The sequence below is a fragment of the Mesoplodon mirus genome (assembly GCF_964341445.2).
Source record: "Mesoplodon mirus genome assembly, chromosome: 18".
In the NCBI taxonomy this organism is placed as follows: Eukaryota; Metazoa; Chordata; class Mammalia; order Artiodactyla; family Ziphiidae; genus Mesoplodon; species Mesoplodon mirus.
In genome coordinates this window covers 13,472,255-13,494,484 of record NC_138994.1, presented here as the reverse complement: position 1 = coordinate 13,494,484, position 22,230 = coordinate 13,472,255, and the positions used below count along the sequence as shown (strand labels likewise).

General features: G+C 60.8%; 1 protein-coding gene across 4 annotated transcripts in view; it reads left to right on the top strand.

Annotated features, from left to right (window-relative positions):
* Window positions 1-543: 543 nt before the first annotated feature.
* The window catches only part of BAHCC1 (BAH domain and coiled-coil containing 1), a 56,098-nt gene continuing 34,411 nt past the window's right edge, over window positions 544-22,230 (top strand). For all 4 annotated transcript variants that reach the window (XM_082605501.1, XM_082605500.1, XM_082605499.1 and 1 more), the window contains exons 1-2: window positions 544-804; window positions 20,173-20,352. In XM_082605501.1, coding sequence (XP_082461627.1) covers window positions 627-804; window positions 20,173-20,352 — 358 coding nt within the window. In that variant the 5' untranslated portion in view covers window positions 544-626. The remainder of the gene's footprint in view (window positions 805-20,172; window positions 20,353-22,230) is intronic.

The following is a 22,230-nucleotide window of genomic DNA, read 5'->3' as shown; positions in this document are numbered from 1 at the left end:
CAGCGGGGGAGGGGAGAGGGTGTGCGTGTGAGTGTGTGTGTGTGTGTGTGTGTGTGCGTGATGGCTTCGCAGATTTGGGTTTTTATCACCCAGCGGAGCCAGAAGCCTTTCGCCGAGGCGCCCTCGCCGCAGGGATCCGCGAAGGGGAAGCGTCGAGCTGTACGGCCGGGTTCCCTCAGGCTCCTCCGGGCGGAGCGTGGCCGGGACGGTGCGTGTGCGCGCGGGGATCGGGGCGGCCCGGGTGGCCAGCGCGCGCGCGTGCAGCGGCGAGACGCGCGGAGCGCTCCGGGCCCGGCCGCCGGGCCTGGCCGCGCGGCTCGGGCCGACGGGGTAGGGGGGTGGGGGGGGCGGAGACCCCCGGGCGAGCCGAGCCCCAGAGTCACCAAGTCTCCTCTGCTTGCCTCCGCAGACTATGGACCCGCACGGCGGCCGCCGGCTCGGCACGCGGCCGCCCGCCGAGGAGCCCAGTCCGCCGGCGTGCTGACCGGCCCCGCCGCTGCCGCCGCCAGTGACCCCGGACGCCGCCTCCTCCGCACCTCCCGCGCGCCGTCCGCGCGCCGAGCCGCCCCCGGGCCCCGGCCGCGCTGCTCCCGGGAGGCGGCGGCGGGCCGGGGCCGGGGCCCGGCATGGATGGCCGCGACTTCGCACCGCCGCCGCATCTGCTGTCGGACCGCGGGAGCCTGGGCCACCGCAGCGCCGCCGCTGCCGCGCGCCTCGCCCCGGCCGGGCCCGCTGCGCAGCCCCCGGCGCACTTCCAGCCCGGAAAGTACTTCCCGTCGCCGCTGCCCATGGCTTCGCACACAGGTCAGTGCCGGCCGGGTGGGCGCGGGAGAGGAGGCCCTGCCGCGAGGTGGGCACGGTCGAGGGTCGTACGGGAGCCTGCCCCTCCACTCCTTGGAGCATTTGCGGAGAAGCCTTCGGTTTCATTTCCCTGCTCCGGCACCGGTGGCGGCCCGCGCATCCTACGGGCGCCCGAGCCGGATCATCGCGGTTTAGAGCGGTCTTCCCTAGGGTCCTCCAGTGTCTCGGAGGGGCAGCCTCGGAGCTGGCTAAAAATAAAGTCTTTCCCCTTCTGCCACCCTCCCCCACCCCTTCCTGCAAAAGAACTAAATTCCGCGGAAACCTCATTTCTGCATTCTGCATTCACATCCTTAAAACATTCCGGGGCTGGGACAACGAGGCACATTCTGCGGGAACAAAACGGCCGTTGTGAAGGTGGGGGGGGTGCCGCGGCCTCTCGGATTAGGGCGGTGTGTGCGCGGGGTGAGCGTTAATAGGGACTGCTGGTGTAAGACGAGCAAATCCTGTTTCTATATAAAGCCTTGAAGTGTCAGGGCGAGAATGGGTTTGCAGGGGATGCATTTGCTTTAACAAGTGCCTCTGGTATCCTGCTAAAGCCGGACAAAGCGTGGCCAGATCGCGGCCCAGCCCCGCGGCCTGCGCCCTGGGGGAGCGCAGCGCCGGCGCCGGCTCGGCTGGGGGCGGCGCGGGGGCCGCCGACGAATTTCGGTGCAGGCGAGTTCGCAGCAAATTTGCTCCAGGAGGAGAGAGCTGGGGCCGCCCTGCACTCGGGTCTTCTCCAGTTCTCTCCCGGAGAGAGCTGTTCCTTGGCAGAGCTGACCCAGGCCTCCAGAGCAGTCCCCGTCTCGGGTGGCTTTGATATTACTGTCGAGCCAGGTCAGAAGAGAAGCAGGGCCAGGCAGAGGGTGGCGAAGGGGCCGCGATCTCGCCTGCGACCCTGGAGGTTACTGGCCAGCGCCGGCTGAGTTTGCAGGAAGCTGGAGGGGCTGTGCGTGTGGGGACCCGCTGGTCACCCTGAAAGGTTGGCTTGCTTTTGTTTACAGTTTGTTCTAAACATCAGAAATGTTGTTTGCCGCTTTTTTTGTTGTTGTTAATTTGGCAGTAACAGTTATTGCTAGCTTGATGAACTGTGAATACTAATAAAATTATATCTGCTTTAATGGGATTACAATTAGTGTGTGGATTAAAACGGATGGCAGAGTCAGGCTAAAAGGGAAAATGTCAGAAGGGAGGGCAGTCAGAAAGAAAAACATAAATTACCTAAAAAGAAAAAAAATACGAGAAATTGCTTGATTACTAATGGGCGTTTAGCATTTACAACATGAGATACGAAAAGTTCGAGCACGCTGGGAGGAGAGGGGCTGAACTCAGCACTCTCCTGGAATCAGCCCTTCGCCCGCGTTTCCTGTTCCAGTGCGAGCCTTCTGCAAGGCTGCTTTTTTTCTCTTCTTTGCTCTTCCTTCTTCCTCTCCTTTGCTTTTTTCCTCTTATAGATTTATAACTCAAAAAAGCGAAAGTACTTGCCTGGGCAATTGGTGATTTTAAATATCTGTCCTTGCTGTCCCTGTGGTTGTCTCTCCTGCCCCTGCATTGGAGATGCTGCCCGCCCAGCTCAGCCCACACTGGGGGGTTGAGGTTGGGGGCTTGTGGTGGCAGCAGGGACAGTGCTGCAGTTTCCCTAGCCCCTTCTGGCTGCACACACGCACACACACCCCGCATATGCCATACCCTGTAGCCTGGAGGGTACAGAAACAAGGGTCCAGAAGGGCCCCTGATACCAAGGCTCTTCCAGTAGTGCACAGACAGGCTGGGGCTGTGCCCCCCTTGGGGGGGTGCGCAGGGCCAGACCAGATTCCCCATCAGTTCAGGTCACTGCTGTCTCCCTCGTCCCCATTCAACAGCCCACGGCCCTCGCCAGGTCCTGGTCAGCCGCCATTTCCCATTTCTGTTTTTATATCCAGATGCCAGCACCACCAAGTCAGGTGGGAACGTGGTCTGGGTGGCCCAAACCATTGTCTTGTTCATTCCAAGTTTGACCACGTGGTTCTTGGATCGTAGGCCATGGAGGGTTTGGAGAAATTAGGCGGGTGCTGGCTTGGTCTGTGTCCTTGACCCAGACCCTACCCACCTCCCCCATATGCAGGGTGCTCTAGGGGGCGCTGGAGGTCCCCAGGGCACCCTGGTGGGGGAGCTGGAGGGCCACGTGTCCCCTGCTCCTGGAGGCTGTTTCCACCTCCCGGGGGACCAAAGAGACCTATTGTGCTTGGAGATGTTCAACCCATTTGTGACGGGAAGGCTGGCCTACAGGGCGTCCAGCTAGAAACATCTGCCGCTGAAAGCCTTTTGAAATTGCTGAAAGCCAGTATCTTGTATTGGTTTTAAAATATAGCTACATCAATTTTTTAAAAAAGGAATTATATCCCAGACTACTTTGCTTTGGTCTGTATCTGTATATGATCTAGTTTAAAAAGAAAAAGGTATAATTAAGTTAAAAATTTTTTTGCATCTCTTGTATGGATTTCAAAATAGCCAGTTTGGCAGACTTTCTTCCCATTTTCGCGGATGGCCTCAGGTCCACAGGCCACGGCTGCAGCAGCCCATCCTGCCCCTCCCTGCACTGACTACCCTGCTGAAAGGAAAATTGCTCCGAGCTTCTTCCTATTTGTCCGGCTCTAACATGGGAGTAAGATCCAGCCACCGGAGATTGAGTCCCTGGCTTCTGAGGATTGCTCGTCCCTGGCACAGACACACAGCGTGGCCAAGGGTCTCCCTCCCTGCCCTCCGCCAGTGCTGCCCTTCCTCGTCCCCACCCAGTGCTTTCAAAATGTCAGCTTGAGGGACCCCGATGGGATATTGGGCTCCAGGGCTTCTTCCATTGTTTTTCTAAAACTGAAAGTGCCGATAGCTTTATCATCGGGCTGAAGGGTTTTATGGTAAAGTGCTGTTCCAGTAACCTTGTCACCAAAAGGTGTAATTAGAATGTTTGGAATCGTTATTTTTAGTGCAGTGTTAGATTTTGTCTCTAATACAGATGGTCCGGAGGCAAAGCTGTGAAATCTAGGGGAAAAAAAAGGAAAATCAACAACGCACCAACCCAAGATTTTTCATCAGCGCTACTGCCTGGAGCGATTGGGGATCGCGCCTCTCCTCCAAGCGCGTTTAGTAGGAGGCAGCCCGGCCTGGGAGAAGCCCAGTCCCCGCCCCCTCTTCTAGCCGGTCAGCTCCTGCCCTCCATCCTTCTCTGTACGTCCCCCTCAGGGCTGAACCTTCGAGAATCACCGGGTCTCCACCCGAGGAAGGCGGAGGAGCCGATCAAGCCTTGGTTTCAGCAATGTGACAGCGGGTGGGTTCTCCTCTCCGCCCCTTCTCCCGGCTTCTTTGGGGTGTAAATGGCCGGGCCTGGAAGCCAGGTGCCCCGGGCCTGCGGTTGTTGGGAGTAAACAGGGTGGCAGGTTCCTTCTGGTGGGAGAACCACAAACTTCTCTCATGCTAACAGTGCTTCTGATTGCCAATCTCAAAAAAAAAAAAAAAAAAAAAAGAAAAAGAAAAGAAAGAAAAAAAAGAAAAATGCAGAGGAAAAAAAGATAATTTCCGGGTGTGAAAAGACCCCATCAAAGGGCCCCTCTCCCTCCTCATGTGATGTTTTTTTGTAAAGGAAAAAAAATACATTTTCGTAAATACCTCATTAACTCAGTGACACGGTGGAGTGTTTCTGCAACAGTTACCAACATTAAGTAGGTGTGAAAAGAGTTACTTTCCGAAGACTCTACCCATCCTGCTCTGTAAGTGACAGAAGCAGACATCAAAGCCAAGGCTGCCCTGCGGAGCCAGGAATCCAGTGGCCTCGTGGATCGGCCAGGCTGTGGCCGCCTCGCCCACCCCAGCGAAGCCATTTTTGGAATGTGGGTTTTTTCTCAGTGGGGCTTGTACTGCCCCCATGTCTGATTTTTCCTACAAGGATATTCCTATAGGAATATCCAGGTCACGTGAGCACTAAGGCAAATTAGCCAGCGAGGCAGGGAGCGGCCTTGTGCCATCCCTCATCACCCCCAAACACTCCCGTGTATTCTTAGAAATCTCCCTCGTCTGCTTTGAGACTGGGTTCAACAGCCCGCACAGACAGGACAAAACGCACAGGAGGCTGTTAGAATAACATGGAGGGAGCTAAAAATACCCCTCAGAAACACACATAAAAAAGCCAAATCCAACAACAGAACGAGCTAAAAATATTCCAGGCTTTGGCAAAGAGCACAGAGTTAAATAAATTATACAAGAGCCATTCATGGGAGCAAGTTGACTTTCTCTCTTACGGGAACTTGGTTCAAGCTAATAAAAATAATAATTTACTGGCCACTGAGCTTTGCTTGAGTTTAGATTTAATTGGTGGGGCTTCTGGCGTTTGTCACTTCTTGGCGATTAGTGGGCTTGCCCTGGCCTGGGGTAGGGTGGGGATGGGGTGCTGAGTCTGGGTCCCTGGAAGCAGGGCAGTGTCTCTCCCCACCAACCCGAGGAGCAGGGCCTGGGTGCAAGGGCAGGATGCCCAGGAGGCCAGAGAAGGACGGAGGCTGCAGGGGAGTGGTCAGGGAAGGCAGAAAAGGGACAGGCAAGGCGCCGCTATTTTAATTTGATAAATGATCGTATACCTTTAAGAGTGTGTTTTAACAATCAAGATACACTCCAGCAAGTTGATAGGATGTTCGCTGTCAACTTACATATGTCATCAGCGGGGGCTGTGAGCATAAATAATGTGCGAGAGGGTGCGGGATGCGCTGCAGCCTCTCCAGGAGCCCGGCAGGTAGCACCCGTGTCTCTCCTGCTGTCTGGGGGCAGCTGCCAGAGGAGGACAGGAGTCGGGGCACTTCAGGCAGGGTTTTTTCGCTCTGGGGAGCTCCCAGGTCTTCCCACCAAAATAAGAGCTCCAGATGGCTCGCTCAGAGAGACCACTGCGGGTGTGATCTGAGGCTGGAATCCAGCATTGGCTGGTATCTTTTCAGGGAGCAGATGTCTTAAGTTCAGCCATTTCCCAGGAATGTCAAACTTCCACCTTGGGATTACAGTCAGGGTAACCTCCTTTGCTCTGTCCTCTTGCTTGCTCTTGATGAGACGCCCCCGGAAATCCCAGCAGGCCTTCCCAACTCCCAAAGGACTACACTTCCCAGAATGCTCCTGGTCTAGCTCCAGGGTCTGAGCCTGGGACCGGCCCTGAGCTGGGAATTCCCAAGCTCAGATAAGAGTTCAGCCAGTGCCACTGGGAATGAGTGCTTTCTGGGCGGAAGGGGGCCTTGGTTGCCACCTCCAGTAACCCCTTGCCCTTCCTCCTGAAAGAGGCCTCTGGGCCCTGCCTGGCTTCCTCCCTACCACAAATATCTGAATATAGGCCCCAAAAGATGGGAGCTGCCCCTCTGCCCCAGGGACACCCTGTGCAGAGGGCAGCTGCCTTGATTGGCGTGGCCAGAGTCCCAGGGGGATTCCCACCATATGCCCTGATCTCAGCCCATTGCACGTGGCCTTCTCAGAGGGGCCCTGGTCACACTGGCAAAGGGTCAGCTTGGAAGGGATGTGGGGACTCCACCTGGGTGGCATCAGGGCATCTCTGCCTAGAGTCCCATGAGAAAACCCTGCACAGACTTTGGGGCGGTGCCCCACTCCCCAGCCTCCCACTGACAGGAGGCAGTAAGCCCTATCAATGCCGTATTGACCAGCATCCACCCTGGATGACTTCTGATGAATAGAAACCATCCCCCCAGGACGGGGGTGCTGCCTTAGCCCCTCTGGAAGGAAGGCCTAGCCCATCATCACCCATCCAGAGAAAGTTCTCACTCCTGCCACTCCCGACAGCCTCCTGGAGAGGCGGGCACCCCTTGGGAAAGGCCCCCGTCGGAGGTCTTTGCTGGGACTTGTGCCACAGCTCTCGAGCTGAGGCCGACCTCAGGGCTTTGGGGTGCAGCATGTGCCCTGTCTGTTTGGCAGTAGGTGACTTGCACTGCAGGGCTTCCTCCTGCCTTGCCTGCCAGGGGATGGCTCCCCGGGGTTCCCCTGTCCCCATTAACCTCTGGGACCTCCTTTCTCCCACCAAAGACTCCAGATTAAAAGCAAACAACAAAATTACAACCAGCATGCACTGTCTAGAACATGTCCCCAAAGCTCCGGGCCACGCCAAGGAAGGTTCGGGTTTTGCAGCCCGCACTCCAAGGCTGCTGCTCCGTCTCGGCTTTGACGCCCTGCCCGATGACGTTTTTATGGGATAATATACCATTTAGATCATGCAGGCCTATTTGTCAGTGGGCCGCCCCTGTTTGTTGTAATATATAATATTACTGCCTCCTGTGGCCCTGCCAGCAGCTGCCACTGGAGGACGGGGACGGGTCGGTGGGAACTGGGTGTGGGCTTAGAGGAGGTAGGGGGGCGCCGGATGAGGGTTGCCCCCTCCCCGCTTATGGGATTGGTGTGGGTTTGCAGCAGGCTGCGGGCCTGGCGGAGAGGCATCCAGTGCCCAAGCTGGGAGCCAGCCGGGCTGGCATCTGAGGGCTGCTGCAGCTGTCCAGACGATTAGGTTCCAGATTGGATCAGCCAGGAAGCTTTTTTTTTTTTTTCTTTCTGACCTAGGGTGGGGGAGGGGGAGGAAGGAATGAACAGGTGGGTTGGGTTCCCTGCCCCCTCTCCCCTCCCCCAGGGCCCCCAACAAAGAGTCCAGTGTCTTTAGTTCCAAAGACTTTTGAGGCTGGGGAAGGGGGGACCCACTGTGTGCCTGGAACCGGAAGGAAAGTTAAAGCAGCCCTGCTTCATCCAAGTATAGGAACTTGGTTTCCTCTAGAAATTACCAGAAATGCAGGGGAGGGGCAGAGGATAGGTGTGCTGCTGAGAGAGGCCTCTGAGCAGTAGGCTGGGGTCCCCAAGGGTGGCCTGGGGCGGTGTCTTCTTGGGGAACCTCGCCAAGTAAGAGGGACTCATCAGCCACATTTTAGTGGTGGTTTAATAACTAAACCACCCTCTGTCATCTTCTTGGGAAAAGGCAGTCTTTGCTGGATCCCTTTGCTCCTCCTTCAGGGAAGCCAGAGCCTTTCTTCCCTGGGACATCCTTCTGAAGGCAACTCTGGGGAGGGCACCATGGCCCCATCATCACAGAGCCAGACCAGGCAGGGCCCCCCACCATCAAGGCAGGCATGCTGGGAGCACAGCTGGATGGGGGTGAAAAGAAGGCAGTTTTGGGACAACCAAGGGGCGGAACCCAGGGTGGAGATGCGGTGGGGGTGTGGGGAAGGGGCTGCACTGCCAGGCTGCTGTCCGCCAGCATCTCACGAGCATCTCACAGCACCCTGTGGCAGGCTCCGTCTCAGCACAGGCATTGCTGCCTGGCTCAGCCCGTGTCCCCTTTGGGGGCAGAGGCACAGACCTACCCTGCAGACCCCAATGTCCCCACAGGCCCTCCAGTGCATTAACTGGCTGAGCTCACATGAGCCCACAGTGAATGGACACAGGTCACACCTGCTCACGTGTGCTCACACCCCCAGGCATGTCCTTACACCCACACCTGCTCACACTCATGCAGACACCTGCTCACGGACACTCACAACTGGCCTTCAAGGAATCACATCCCAGTTGGCCCCTGGGAGAGCCAGCCCGCCCCGCGATCGGAATGTGCGTTCTGGTCTGTCTCCACTTCCCGCCACCTGCTCCATCCTTCAGCTCCTGGCCACCTGCCGGGGATGGAGCCTGAAGGTCCCCAGTGACCCTCGGTGGCAGGCTCAGGGCCTGATGTGCAGGGCTTGGTGCTGGTGAGCTGCCCGCCCCTGCTTCAGCCCCCTTCCTCACTGTGTCCCTGTGGAACCCATCCTCTGGCTTCTGCTGAACTGGAGCTGGTCCTTTCCCAGCACCCGCCCCAGGTTTCTGCTTCAGATGAAGCTGTCCCCACATTCAATTCTTCCAGGAGGTGCCGGTCAGCTTCCCTGCTCTGCCTCTACCTGCAGGTCAGCCCCAAGCCCGTCTGAGCCTTCAGCCCTGCTCCTCCTTCCCTTGGGGCCTCCCTTACCCAAGCCCCCTACACCTTAGGTCAGCTCCCACCTACCACGCTTGTCATATCACTGTCCCCGAAGGTTCCAAAAACTCAGCACATGTGCCAAGCCACCCACAGGCTCTGGCCACCTGTACTCCCCTCTTTGCTGCCCCAGGTACCTTCTCTGCTCCCCTTCCCCTGTCCCTCCTGGAGTCTCCCCACCTGGGCAGCCCCTACAGCCACCAGTGCCCAGGCTCCACCCGCATGGTCCGTGACCTCCGGCCCTGACCGCCCTTGGCAGTCTGTACCCCCAGGCCTTGCAGCACCCCTGTCCTTCTCCACACGGGGCCACCTTCCCCGTGGGACCCCAGCGTCCTGAGTCTGGGTGTCTGTGCCCTCCATCCCTTTGTTCCCCCAGAGCTGGGCCTGGCCGTTGCTGGCCTCCCTCCCGTGCAGGATGGCTGGGGCCGAGACGGGGTGTGCGTGCCTGTCCACACTTGGGTAAAGCACGCACGTGCCTGTGGACATGAAAAGAGCCCTGTTCATTTTTTTTCTCCTGCAATTTTGACCCCACACTGGAAAATCGAGACGATAACCCTCTGGGAGAACCTCAGTGAGGAAGAGAAGGGCAGGAGACACCGGAGTCTGAATTGGCCCTGGTCGGTTCACTAAAAACCAAGATGCCCGCCCGACACCCGACCACACATACATGGGGATGTTCACGTGGGCAGTGTCTCCAGCCTGTGTGGCCACCTCCCAGGGGCCAGGTCAGCATCTCCTTACCTTCCAGAAGCATCTTCTATCGTCCGCAGAGGCTCCCAGACTGTGTGCACTCCATTTAAAAGAGGTGTCAGAGCTAAAAAGATTGGCAGAGAGGACAGTCCCCTCCTTCTTAGTGTCACACCCAGTGACGGGGTGAGGGGGTGGCAGTGAGAGGTCCACTGGGCAGTGCAGCCCAGCGTCATCCTTGTGGCATGCAGGCTGGCCTCTGGGCGCACGTGTGAGGTTGTGCAGTGGAGAGGGGGACCAATGGAGATAGAACAAGGCTCAGGATGGGACTGTCCCTGCGGAGACACCGCTGCCCCCTCCCCCTGCAGTAAAGGAGGGACCTGGTGGTGCAGGAGCTGGGCACTGGGTGGGACCACTTTCTGCCTGTCCCTTGACTGGCCCCTGCAGGTGACTCCCTCACCGTCAACATGTGTGGTGGGGCACCTACGATAGATTGGAGGGCAGAAGCCAGCGGCTTCACCTGGGCCTTAGGGCCTGGTGGGTGAGGGGGGACAGACGCTGGGGGAGAGCTGCCCGCTCCCCTCCCCTCCCTTCTGTGGTGGCTGTGTGGGTGGCTGCATAGGCAGGGGCTGGGGGGGCAACCAAGAAAAGGGAAATGAGGGCACAGGAGAGATGAGGGAGCAGGGCTGCGGCCCCTCGTCGTCTGCTCCATCTCCACCCCGGGCAGGCAGGCATGGCAGCGAGGCGCTGCAGGCACTGGAGCATTGTGTTGCCAGGTGGGGCCCGCTCGCTGCACCACTCTGCTTTCCAGCATTTACACACCAGGAGGCTTAGGAGCCGCTCCTGGTTTTGGCCTCAGTGCCCAGCCTGGGAGGAGTGCGTGGCTGCCCGGGGCTGGTGGCAGTTAGTGGCACACCCCTGCCTGCACATCTCGTGGAGGCTCTTTCCCACAAGCCCTGCCTCTCCAGATCCTGGTCGCTTCTCTCCCCCAGGCAGCGCTCACACCCCTGCACTTTGTACTCAGTGGGGCACAGGCCCTTGATGCCTCTTCCCACCACTCCCTATAGGGTCCTGGCGGCCGGCAGGTGGGGATTCAGGACCCGGTCTTGGACATGGACGCGATGAGGGCAGGACCGGGGCTCCCGCCCGCCTCCTGGCCTCAGCAGTGCCGTGCAGAAGGGTGCCAGCAGATCCCTCTGTCCCTGGCCTGTGTGCACAGCCTTCCTCACCCTACACAGGATGCAGGGGAAGGAGCCGGACCTGTGGTCCCCCAGGACTTGCCCGTTTGCCTGGTGAGGCAGCTGCCCTGTCCAACTGGCCTTCCACAGGCCTGGCCAGCAGGTCACTTGAGGGCAGTTTGCCTGAAGCCAGTCCCCTTTTTGAGACATTTTGCATCCCTTTGGGTCTCCTAAAAATAAGCTTTTAATTTGTTTTAAATTAATATTAAAATTAAATCTAAATTAAATTGTAATGCTTCTTTAGGCGAAATCTTAAAAAGCCCTTAACGAGTATGAATACAGATAAAATCAAGAAAAGTTGGGAAGGTGCACACGAGCAGCGTCATCTTTCCACCTGTCAAACATCTGCTCCAAGATACAGGCCAGTGAGATGGCCCCAAGCAGCTGCGCAAGGCAGTGTGGGTCACCAAGAGGTCCGAGGGCTATTGTTGGAAGCCAGGGTGCCCGGGCAGCCTGTGACTTCCTCGGATTCCAGGGTGAGGGTGAGTGACCCTGCACACTGCAGCCACTCAGTAACTGTTGGTCTAACGAATGAGCTGGGTTAGAATTTCATTCTCTGGACGGAGCTCAGGGCCCAGTCTGTGGCTTGGGTGACAAGGACGTTTGTGCTGTCCGGTCTGGGCAGCACTTTCTTCCGATGTTCCCATGCCAGCTGCCTGCCCTAGTGAGGTCAGCAGGTGCCCCGGGCTTACCTGGGTACTCTTCCTGGACTGCCTGGAGCTGATGGAGATTCAGGGCAGCCCCACCAGGCCCTGGGTCCCTCTCGGGAGCAGTCAGCTGGCCCGGGGCCTGGCCGCTGGACCAGGTGGCCGGAGGGCGTGGTGCATCTTGAGGTCTCTAGACTGTGTGTGGGGCACCCTTTGGAGACCTCATTCCACCCGGGCAGCCCAGCCCAGAGCCCCCTCCCCTGCTCTGGCAGCAGAGCCTTTTCCACACACGACACTTGGTCGGAGCCCAGCATGTGAATCGGGTGAGGGGTCAGTCCTCAGGCTCAGGGCCGAGTCCCCTGCTGCCCCCTGGCCCTGAGGCAGGTGGGGTCCAGGTGGAGGCTCAGCAAGGCCACTTGCTTGCTCTGTGGTCACATCGGGAGCCACCCAGGAGCACAGGCTTCTGGGCTGGAGGTCCAAGGCTGGTTCTCTGCCTGAGCCCCCCTCCCCTGGCATGGGGTGGGGCTGGGGGAGCACAGGGCTGGGTGCCCAGGCTGTGGGTGAGCTGCATGGGGCAGGGGTCTTCTCTCCGCTGGGAACTCTTGCTGTGCTGCCCCGAGGCTGGTTCCCCGCTGGCTCCCCTGGGCTGGCTGGCACTCCATCCCCATTTGGGACCCCCAGACCAGTGGGGTGCACTTCACCCCAGAAACAGCTCTCCTTGCCCTGTTCACTTCAAGAGTTCCCAGAAACACCGTAGTTTTACGTCAGAGAATTGAGGTTTTCTCCCTACTTACACTCATCGTCTTTAGAAATTAAAATATTTTATCTCCATTCTTTGAAGGAAGTGGGGTGCTTTGTCAAAGCAGCGCTGTTAGAAGAAACTACAAGGATACAGAGCCCTGGGTGCATCCTGCCCCCACCCCATCTCCCTTCTTATGGGGGTGCAGCGCTGCCCCCAGGAGCACACTGTGGGGGATCCCTGCTCCCCAGCGGGCTGCCCCCCGAATGCTCCTCCCTCCAGGAGCGGTGGGCAGCCCCGGTGCCAGGCCTTTTCCTGCTTCTGGTCACAGACATTAGAGTCGGGTTGGGAGGGCAGGTCTGCTGAGAGCCTCAGAAGGCAGGGATGGGTGCAGAGGGTGGCCTGTCAGGAATTCCAGAATGTGGGCTCCTTGGAGGTCTCTGCCTGGAGAAGCACAGGGCACCCCCCCATCTGCTGGGAATGAATTGGGAGTGTTGTCTGCCCTCTTCCCCTGCCTGCCCACAGCTGAGAAAGAAGCGTGTTCAGGCCAGCTCGAGGTGCTGGGTGCCTGGGTCCAGGGGATGGGGTGCAGGAGAGCGGGGTGGGCACCTCCGACCTTGTCCAGATGGGCTCTCCCTCTGAGGGGACCAGTGGGGCTAGGGCGTGAGTGTGCACCCTGATGTCTGCACTGGACTACAACCACTAGGGCGTTTGTCTCCTTGCAGCTGGCTTATTTCAAGATGGTGTGAAGGGAAGCCTTGCTTTGGCTGAGGATGCTCCTCCAGCTGGCGGGGTTTGGAGGGGGTGGCGCCGACCAGCCCTGGTCACCTCCCTGCACGCCCCCCCACCCCCTGCCTGTTTGCCGGCCTTCAGGGGCGTCCTGGAGGGGGAGTGCTGGTCACTCGCCAGGGAGGGTGTGAGAGGGAAGGGAGGCGGAGACCCCAGAAGGTGTGAAGAACAGGAGGGGGTGGGGGGCAGCCCTCTGAGTCACTCTCGGCCAGAGTCCGAGGCGGCCCTGGTGGGGAGTGTTGGCCACCCCGCACTCCCCGCCTAGCCAAAAGGCTAAATTTACCCTTTTAATAGGAACCAGACTTATATCCGGTTTTCCTTTTCTTTTATTAGTTCTGGGCTGTTGGTGGTTGGGCCCGTCCCCTGTCATCATTGCCTCTATATTTGTGGGCCTGGTGGCTCAACAACCACAGAGTTTTCCTATTATGGCCTGTGAGACACTGCCTTTGGACCAACCGGGTCTTCTGGAAGGTTCTCCTGGACCAGCAGAGAGGGGCTTCCCCTGTGACGCACTCATGATTCTGGGCGGGCACCCCTCACCGGGGCTGCCCCCGCGTCCCAGGGCTGGGCTGGCGGAGGCTCACATTCTGCCCCGACTGCTGCCGCCCCACGCCCCTCCCCCACCAGCACCCCCTCTCCCACGGCTGCAGCTGTCTCTTCCTGCCTCCAGCCTCTTCCTTCTCTTCTGTCCTTCCTTCCTCCCCGTGCCTGTCTCGGCCTCCTCTTCTTGTTCCTCTGTCTTCTCGGGGCTGTGGATGGCAGCTGGGGTCATTGGGTGGCATCCTCAGGGACTCTGGGACTGTGGCAACAGGGGGTGGCTTGAAGCAGGGCAGGCTCCGTGTCCGGTGAGACCAAGTGAGTGAGGGGGGTCAGACATGCCGACATCTGGAGGCCATCGGTTTGTGGCTGGAGGGGACTGCCCCAGATCCCAATAATTTCTGGGTCCTGGAGAGCCTGCCTGGTGAGGCTGGCCCTGCCCGGAGGGGGTCCCAGATCGGAGGGGGCTTCTGAGCTGCTTCTCCACCACAGAGGAATCGGGCTGTCTGTGGGGAGATGGCCCCAGCCACGTGACCTGCCAGCTGCCCCCAGAATCCACACAACCGCTGGACCCACTTTCAGGTCCAGGTGGCTGGGGGCTGAGCAGCTGGGCTGGGGAGGGGGCCAACTCCCAGGCAGGAGGGGTTCAGGGGTCTTGGTGCTGCAGCTTGGTATAGGCTTGAGGCTGGCATTCCCCTTCCACCGTGAGTAAGTTGGATGTGCCCCCCAGGGTGGAGAAGGAGGGGGGTGTCCTGGTGTCTCTCGCCTGCCACCACAGGCGTCAGACAGAATTAAAGGCCAGGAGCCTTTTTCAGAGTCTGGGCCAGGAAGGAGATCGGTTTGGTGGCAGTGTGACCCTGGGAAGCAGCATCCCTCAGGGCCGGCTCAGCCCGTGTGTGACTCCCTCACACAAGAACAAGTCACCACCTTGCGCACACTCGGAGCCAGGCGTGCACACCCACGTCCAGAGTGCACCCTCGGAGCCTCTGCCCCAGACCTGCATGCACGTCTGTGCCTGTGTGCACGGCCATTGCCCACATGCACACTCAGCCATGCACACACACCCAGACACACCCTGAGTGCCCACACATAGTCCCTTCGCTGCCTCTGTGCCCCTGTGCACAGACACACACACAGGCACACACATTATCTCATGCCTGGGCCACTGGTGGGTTCCAGCCCAGCAGGGAGTGTCCCTGGTGGCATCAGGAATTGAGCTTGCAAACTCGTGTACACCTAGAGTGGGTCTGGTGGCCGGTGGTGTGGTGCAGCCTCTATGGCCCCTGCTGTGGCCACTTTGGGTTTCCTGTGGGGCAGTCCAAAGCGGCCCCTCCCCCCAGAGCCTGGTATCCCCATCCCTGTCCCCCTCCCCCCATTCTTCTCCTGGGTGGTCAGACAGATGGACGCCCACCTGCCTTCGAGCAGGCTGGACTGAAGCTTCTCCACCCCCGTCCACGCGGACACCCAGGGTGGACATCCTCCCTCCCCTCCCTCTCCTGGAATGAGAGGAATGTGGGCCGGTCCACGCAGTGGGCTGTTACCCTTCCTGCCTCCTCTTCTCCAGTCCGCTCCCTCTGGAGCCTGGCCCAGCACCAGAGGGGCACTTTGGCCTCCTAGGCAGGCCACCCATCCCTCAGCCGCCCCTGGTGTCCTGAGGGAGACCCAGGGATGGCCTCAGGGGAGCTGGGTGTCGCCACGCCCAGGCAGGCTCTGCAGGGGGCTGGAGGCAGTGGGGAGCCTGAGCAGGTGTGAGCAGGAGGGTGGGAGCTGTTCCGGGCGGAGGGTGCAGCCGCCAGACGCAGAGCTGGGGAGCCCGGTGCCAGCAGCCTGTCAGCTGGGCCTCCAGAAGCATCAGGAGAGCCTGGGAAGGGGCTGGCTTCTCAGCAGCGGCCGCCAGCCATCGCAACGAGGCCCTTTTTGTTTTTTGTTTTTTACAACCCGTTTCACCGTTTCCAGAAAAGGTAGCTCACTTAAGTCAAAACAAATGCTCATTCTGCTGTAGCTCTGCGCTCCCGCTCGCTCTCCCCAGCTCTCTGAGGCCCTTCTCTGTCCCTCTGTCAGCCTGGCAGGAAGGTGGAGGCTGGAGGGAGAGGGGGTGAGCAGGCACAGTGCGCATCTGGCTGTCCAGGGCTCCGGACCTGGCCTCTGGTGTGCCAGCCCCTCGCGCTCTGGGGGCTTTGCTGCCAGTCAGCCCCTCCCTGGACTGGAGGCTTCCCAGGGTAGCACATGGGCTCCAAGGCAGGAACACCCTCAGCACCCCTCGGGCCTGCCCAACATCTGTTGACCGTCTTGGCTGCAGCAGGTGGGCCTGGCACAGGTTGACAGAGGAAGGCCCCTCCCCCTGGTTTTGCCTGGGCATGTGCGGTCACCTCTACCACGGCCAGCACATAGAGACCCTGTGAGCAAAGGCTGGGCTTAGTGGTCAGGGCATTCCCGCCCGGCTCCATCCAGCTGGGGCAGCTGGGAGGGAAGTAGCCACACAGCCAGGGTCCAGGTACGGCCTGTCTCCCGGTCCAGGTTGTCTGGGCCTTGGAGCGTGGGAAAGGTTGGGCCTCCGGGGGTGGGGGCCTGGCCTGAGGAACTGGGCCATGGCAGTGGGTGGGGGGTGTCAACCAGCCCTCCTGGGCATTCTGGCTTCCGGAGTGGTTTTCTCAGCCAGCCCGGCACCCGGGCCAGGCCTCTGTGGTGTCCTAGGCAGTGCTGAGGCAGCGCTGGAGTTGGGGCTGGAGCCCTGTGTCTGGGGCTGCAAACCCTGGATTGGGCTAGCCGGGCAGTGGGGATGGCCAGCTGGGGGCTGGTGCGTAGTACAGAATGGCCTGCCTCAGTGGCCTTGCTGACACCTCGCACAGCATTCGGGTCCCTGTCCCAAGAGGATGCTAAACTTGGCCAGACTGCTGTGATGAGAGCCTGCAGAGGACGCAGGGCACTGGCCACCGTGACCATGCTCACTGGAGGGGCCAGGGCAGCCTTGGAGTGGACAAGCCTCATCCAAACCCCAGCCCGAGCACTTGGGCCCGTGGGGCCAACATGGATGATGCCCATTCCTTTGTCAGCCCCGTGGTGGGACCGCCACCTGGGATCGCGAAGACCTGAATTGATACAAGGTTCATAAAGCCCTTGCCGTGAGAAGGGCTAGTGCAGATCGCACCAGGATCGGAGCTCCCAGCCCGGGGGCTCTGAGCTGAAAGCCCCTTTGGCCCTCCCTGCTGCTTGGGGCTCCCACTGTCCCCTCCCAGGTTGCTAACCACAGCGCTCCATGGGCAAAGACCTTGCCAAGAGGAAAGAAACCTCCAGCCCAGTTCCCGGCCAGACTTGGCCGTGCAGCTCCAGGCCTGGCCAGAGCCCAGGCCGCCTCTGCTCAGGCTCTGTCTGGGCCTGGCTACTGGTCGGCGGGCGGGGGCTGGGGAGGTGGCAGCCAGGTCTGCCCACGCCTCTGCTGGCTGGGCACGGTGCCATGGCCAAACTCCTTGGAGGTGGAAGTGACACGGGAGCCTGCATGCTCTGTCTGAGGGTCAGGAGCCAGCTTGGGGGGATGGGGGGACTCTGGGTACCAGCAGTCCCCTCCCCCACACCCACCATGGCAGTGCCCGCCCAGCAAAGCCTGTAGGACTTTGTCTGCTTCCAAACTTCTAGCCCAGGATGGCGGGGGAGAGACTGACCCCTTCAGAGCAAGGCTCATGGAGCCCCATCGTGCAGGGCCCAGGCTGGGGGGTCCCATCAGGGAGTTGTCTTTGCACCTGCCCAGCGTGCATCCCCCAGGGCTGGCCTGCTGGTCAGAGAGTATGAGAGCCCTTGGCAGGACCTGCTGCCGTGGGCTGGGATTTTCGGAGGAGAGGCCACCTGGGTACCTGCACAGGTCTCCCACCAGGGCGAATGGGTGAGTGCCCAGAAGGTGGTCCCTGGGACACGTGTGTGGCTCTGCCCCAGGGCAGTGGGGTCTCCCGTGACCTCTGTTTCCTTCCTTGTTGTGTCTATCACTTGAACGTCTTACAGTGAAGATATAAAGACATAATATTCATGTGACAAGCCTCTTCCGTTTTCAACATGAAAGACAAAAGGAGGGAAAAGACCCCCCAGATAAATGGCCCAGCCTGAGGCAGGACACAGGGGGCTGCAAGCTGCCCACGAGGCTGAGAGAGGTGGAACGGCAGGGGCAGCCCAGAAGGCTCGGAGCAAAGGGGGGCTCTGGAGAGCCCAGGACCGAGGCCAGAGGGTGGGGCTGGAGCGCTGTCCCATTTGCTCACTTCCCACACTCTGGGACAGAGGTTCCTTCATTATGGACTCAGGAAGGGCCCCAAGAGGGTCCCCCAAGTTGGGAGACTGGCTGGCATGGGGCAAGGTAGGCACACAGCAGGAAACTCTACCTGTTACTGGTTTGTCCCCTGCCCCGTAGAGCCGGGACTGGGGCTGGCTGAGCTGCAGCACCCCCCCGCAAATCTCCCATGCAGTGGGACCCCCTTCTGGGATGGTATCAAAGCAGGCACCCGTGAGAGTCTCCACCCAGGGCCAGGATCGGTCTCCCGGTGGAGGAGGGCAGGAAGTCCCATGCCTCCCCCACCCCCACCCCAATTCCAGCTTAGGGGACCAGTCAGGTCAGACACCCCTCTGGGCCACAGGCCTGCTCCCTACCTGCCCCTGCCCCAGGTGGGTGGCCCTTGGGGGTGCGGGTGGTGGGTCTACAGAGGTGGCCTGCTGCCCGTGCAGGGCCCCCAGGTGTGAGAGACCCTGTGAGGGGGCCGCCTCTGAGCCTCGGTTTCCCTGGATCCTCAAACCAGAAGGGCCCTATGGGACGCCAGGCCGCTTCTTCCACCCAGCCTGGAGCCTGCCCACTGCCCCCGCCCGCCATGGTGTGGGAGAACTCAAGGTTCTCAGGCCAAGCTCCTGGAGAAATCCTTTATCCAGACCGACTCCTGGACTCAGTTGCTTCCCACTGTCCCCGGGAAGGGCAGGGCGGAGGGACTTCCCTTGGAGGGTGCGGGGGTGGGAAGGCCTGGGGGACATGGGGTGGGCCTGGGCGAGGCAGGAAGAGGCCTCAGTCATCCCACAGGCATGGCCCTCTGCCTCCAGGGTCCCTGGAGCACAGCAGGGGCCGCCCTCCATCTCCTGCATGCTCTACCCGCCCGCCTGGGAGTCCAGTACTTCCCTTCCCAGCCCAGAGTCCCCTCCCCTGGCTGGACATGCCTGTGGTCTGGCCGGGGCCCATGGCAGTCCCAGCCTTGCGGTCTGGGAAGTCCCTGGCTCCTGGGCACCTTCGCCCCCTGCCCCTGGGTCCTCTCACGGTCTCCCTTTGACCTGATACCCACCACAGAGGTCAGTTCACACCTTGGTGCCCGGCAGTGCTCACAGACCCTTCCTCTGAGGCCCGTGGCCAGGAGAGGCCTCTCTCGTCCACATGTCTCATTCCCACACGGGAGTGGAGGGAAGGGGAGGGGAGCTGCCAGGGTCCCGGCGGGGCAGCCCCTCCCTCTCCCCCGCTTCAGGGCCGTGCGGCCTCTCTGCTGAGTCACCCCGTGTCTGGGAAGCTCCCAGGGCCAAGCCAGGCTAGATGAGGCATCACAAATTCACAAACTCCCCCTGCCTCCCGGGCAGGGAAACAGCTGCCCTGACTCACCTTGGGCCGGGCCCGCAGCCTCCTGGGGCCCCCCAAACCCTTGCAAACCCCGCCAGGCCCCTACACTCAGCCTAATGGGATGGTGAGCCCCCAGGTTCCTGTTCCCCATCCCCTGGGATGGTCCCAAGCTAGGCTCTCTGCCCATGGAGTAGAGGTGACAAGGTGCCGGGGGCCCTGCTGGGGTGGGGGCTGAGCAGTGCAGCCCAGACCACCCACCAGGCACCGGGTGCTGCTCTGCGCAGAGTGCTCTGTGGACGTCCTTCCTATGCAATCCACTGGTCGCCACGGTAACCTGGGGAGGCTTGATCATCCTGGCCTTGGCCACTGGACTTGGGCAGATAGGGTATACAGTGTCGGAGGGTTCAGGTGGGCAGGCTAGAGAGACTGGCTGCCAGGGGAAATGCCAAGAGTGTCCTGGACCATAAGTGACTGCCTGCATCCCGATGCCGCCGGTCAGAGCCTGACCCTGAGAAACCCTGGGGGCATTAAAGCAGATCCTGACACTTCCATCCTCAGGCTCCTCTCGCATGTCTCTCTTCCTCTGCCTTGGCTTCTTTTCTTGCTCACCTGGGAGAGGGCACCCCAGTCTGATGAGGTGGTTAACTGGACCTGGGGAGAAGGTTGAAGAGGCTGCCTGGGGGAAAGGCCGGCCCTCCCAGTGCCACCCAGGGGGTGGGCAGAGTCTGCCGGGACCTGCTGATCCTGGACCTATCCAGGAGGTATACTCTAGCAGGTCTGCCGGCAGCTAAGAGGCCTTGGCCTGGGAGAGTCAGAGCCAGAGCCTCTGAGTCGAAGGCCCGCCCTCAGGGCTGCCTGTTTCCTACAGGCCCTGGGGCCCACAGTACGTGGCACCTGGATGGGGGTGGGGGTGAAGGTGGGTGATTCGGCAAAAGTGCCATTCTTGGGGGGTTTGCAGTAACAAGAGGGTGTCAGGGCCTCAGGGGCCCGAGCGGCAGCTTCTCCCACCTTGGCTTCTTGGCTGTTTGAAGACAAAAGCCCAGGGAGCTTGGGCCCTGATAGTCAGCCCTGGAGAAGGGCTTCTTAGTGCTATCCCTGCCCAGACTCACTCTTGCCCCCTGTGTCCACAGCCAGCAGCCGCCTGATGGGGAACTCTCCGGCCTCCTCTTTCATGGGCAGTTTCCTCACCAGCAGTCTGGGCTCAGCGGCCTCTGCGCACCCCAGTGGCCCCAACCCCTCCCCCTCGGATCAGGCCTACCGTGGCTCCCACCCCACCACCTCCCAGATCTGGTTCTCCCACTCCCACGAAGGTAAGTCAGGGCCGGGACTCCCAGCTGCACCTCGCGGCTGGAGCCACTGACTGTGGTGCCCAGGGCCAGTGGTGAGGCAAAGGGCTCTCCCACTGTGGCTGGCAAGAGCCAGCCGGCAGACCATGCCAAGCACTCTGGCGAGGGGCTGCCTCCCTGTTGAGGAAGCCCCCATGGGGGAGGTGGTAATTGGTTGGAAACGGGGCCAGTCTCGCCAGTCAGTGATCCTGGCCAGATGTGCACCAGAGATGGGCAAAGAGGGAAGAAGGAGGTGGGGCCAGGAAGGCTCTGGGGAGCCGAGGAAATGTGGAACACAGCTGGGCTGGCCGGGCAGGGCTGCGCCCACCTCCTAGACTCGGGGAGGCATGGGCTCCAGATGTGTCAGCTGGGAGGGAGGGGTGGGGAGGAGAGAGCTGTCAGCAGACTCCAGCTGCCACCCTGAGAGCCTGGCCGAGAACAGAGCCCCTGCCGGCCCCTTCCTCCCCCCTCGATTGCAGCCTCGTACACACAGTAGGTGCCTCATACGTGTCTCAGGCCTCGTAGCTGGCAGAAGGGCCCCTGCAGACCCTTCTAGGACCTTGGGGCTCCCCTCGGCTTTTCCAGGGAGGGACAGAGCTCCCCACTGCCCAGCTCCCCACTGTCCGCTCAGCCCCTGGGCACTGTGACGTGGGCAGAGGCCCTGGGCCCCAGTGTCCCCCCCACCGAGGTTGCTGGTATTGGCTCGGCCACCACAGCGTGGGAAGGGTTAAACCCGACAGCGGCTGGCACACGGAGAGGTAATTGCAGTTGGCAGCGGGCACAGAGGGCTCTCCGCTCCTGGCACCGGCACCGCCGTAACTCAATGACTGCTGAGCAGCGGGCGTTGTGTTTGCAGAGCACGTGGACCCACACACCGCGCCCGCTGCCACCCGCGTTCCAGGCGGGGAGATTAGCGCCCAGTGCTGCTGGAGGGTGAGAGAGAAACTTCTCTTTGTGCAACAAGAAAGGGGCTGTTTTCCAAACAGGACAGGTGACGAGTGAGGGACAGTTGTTAAAATAATCTGGGCTTTAAACGCCGTGTGGAGTGCACATGTTGGGCAGGCGATAAGGAGCAGTCTCCTCCCCGGTGGAGGGGAGGCCGGGCTGGCCCTGAGGACCCAGGTGGGCAGAGCAGGCTCCCTGGCCCAGACACCTCTGCTGCCTGCTTCCCACCCCTGCCTCTTAGCAGCCTCCCAGGGGGAGACCTGGTGCAACAGGCCCTGGTTCGGGGCTTCCTGGGCCGGCCACGGGTGAACCCCACAAGCTCATTGCACCCCTCGCTCCCCTGCTCTTTCCAGCCCTTCTGCCTTCTGTGGCTGCCAGGCACACTCCTGGCCCTGGTGGGAGCATCTGGCTCCCAGGACGTCTGTGGGAGGGAGGAGAGGGCCGATTGCTGTGGCGAGGGCAGGGGATGCCCACAGGAGCCATGTGGGACCACCTCGACCGAACTAATGGCCAGTGCCGTGCCCCGGCCCAGCCACAGGTGTGTGGGCACAGCCAGGCTGGCTGCAACGGTGGCCCCTGGTCAGGGTCGGGCTGGCAGAGCTCTGCATCAGGAGACATAAATCCCCCGCCACTCCGGCCTACCCTTGGGGACCTTGCCGGCAAGGAGGGCAGTTTGTGGGCCGTGCCACCTGCCCTGGGCCCCGGGGAGAAGGTGCCCCTGTCTTGCCCCTCGGGGGCTGCTGGAGAGAGGCGGGTGGGAGGCAGCCTGCAGATAGCACCCTCAACGGCCTCCAGACACTCACTTCCCCCGGCCAACGGCTGCCTTGGCGGAGCTGCTTGTGGGGCACCCCGCTGCCCACAGCCACAGCCTCAGAGCCACCTGGCAGTGACAGTTGTCACCACCCAGTGGGGTGGGAC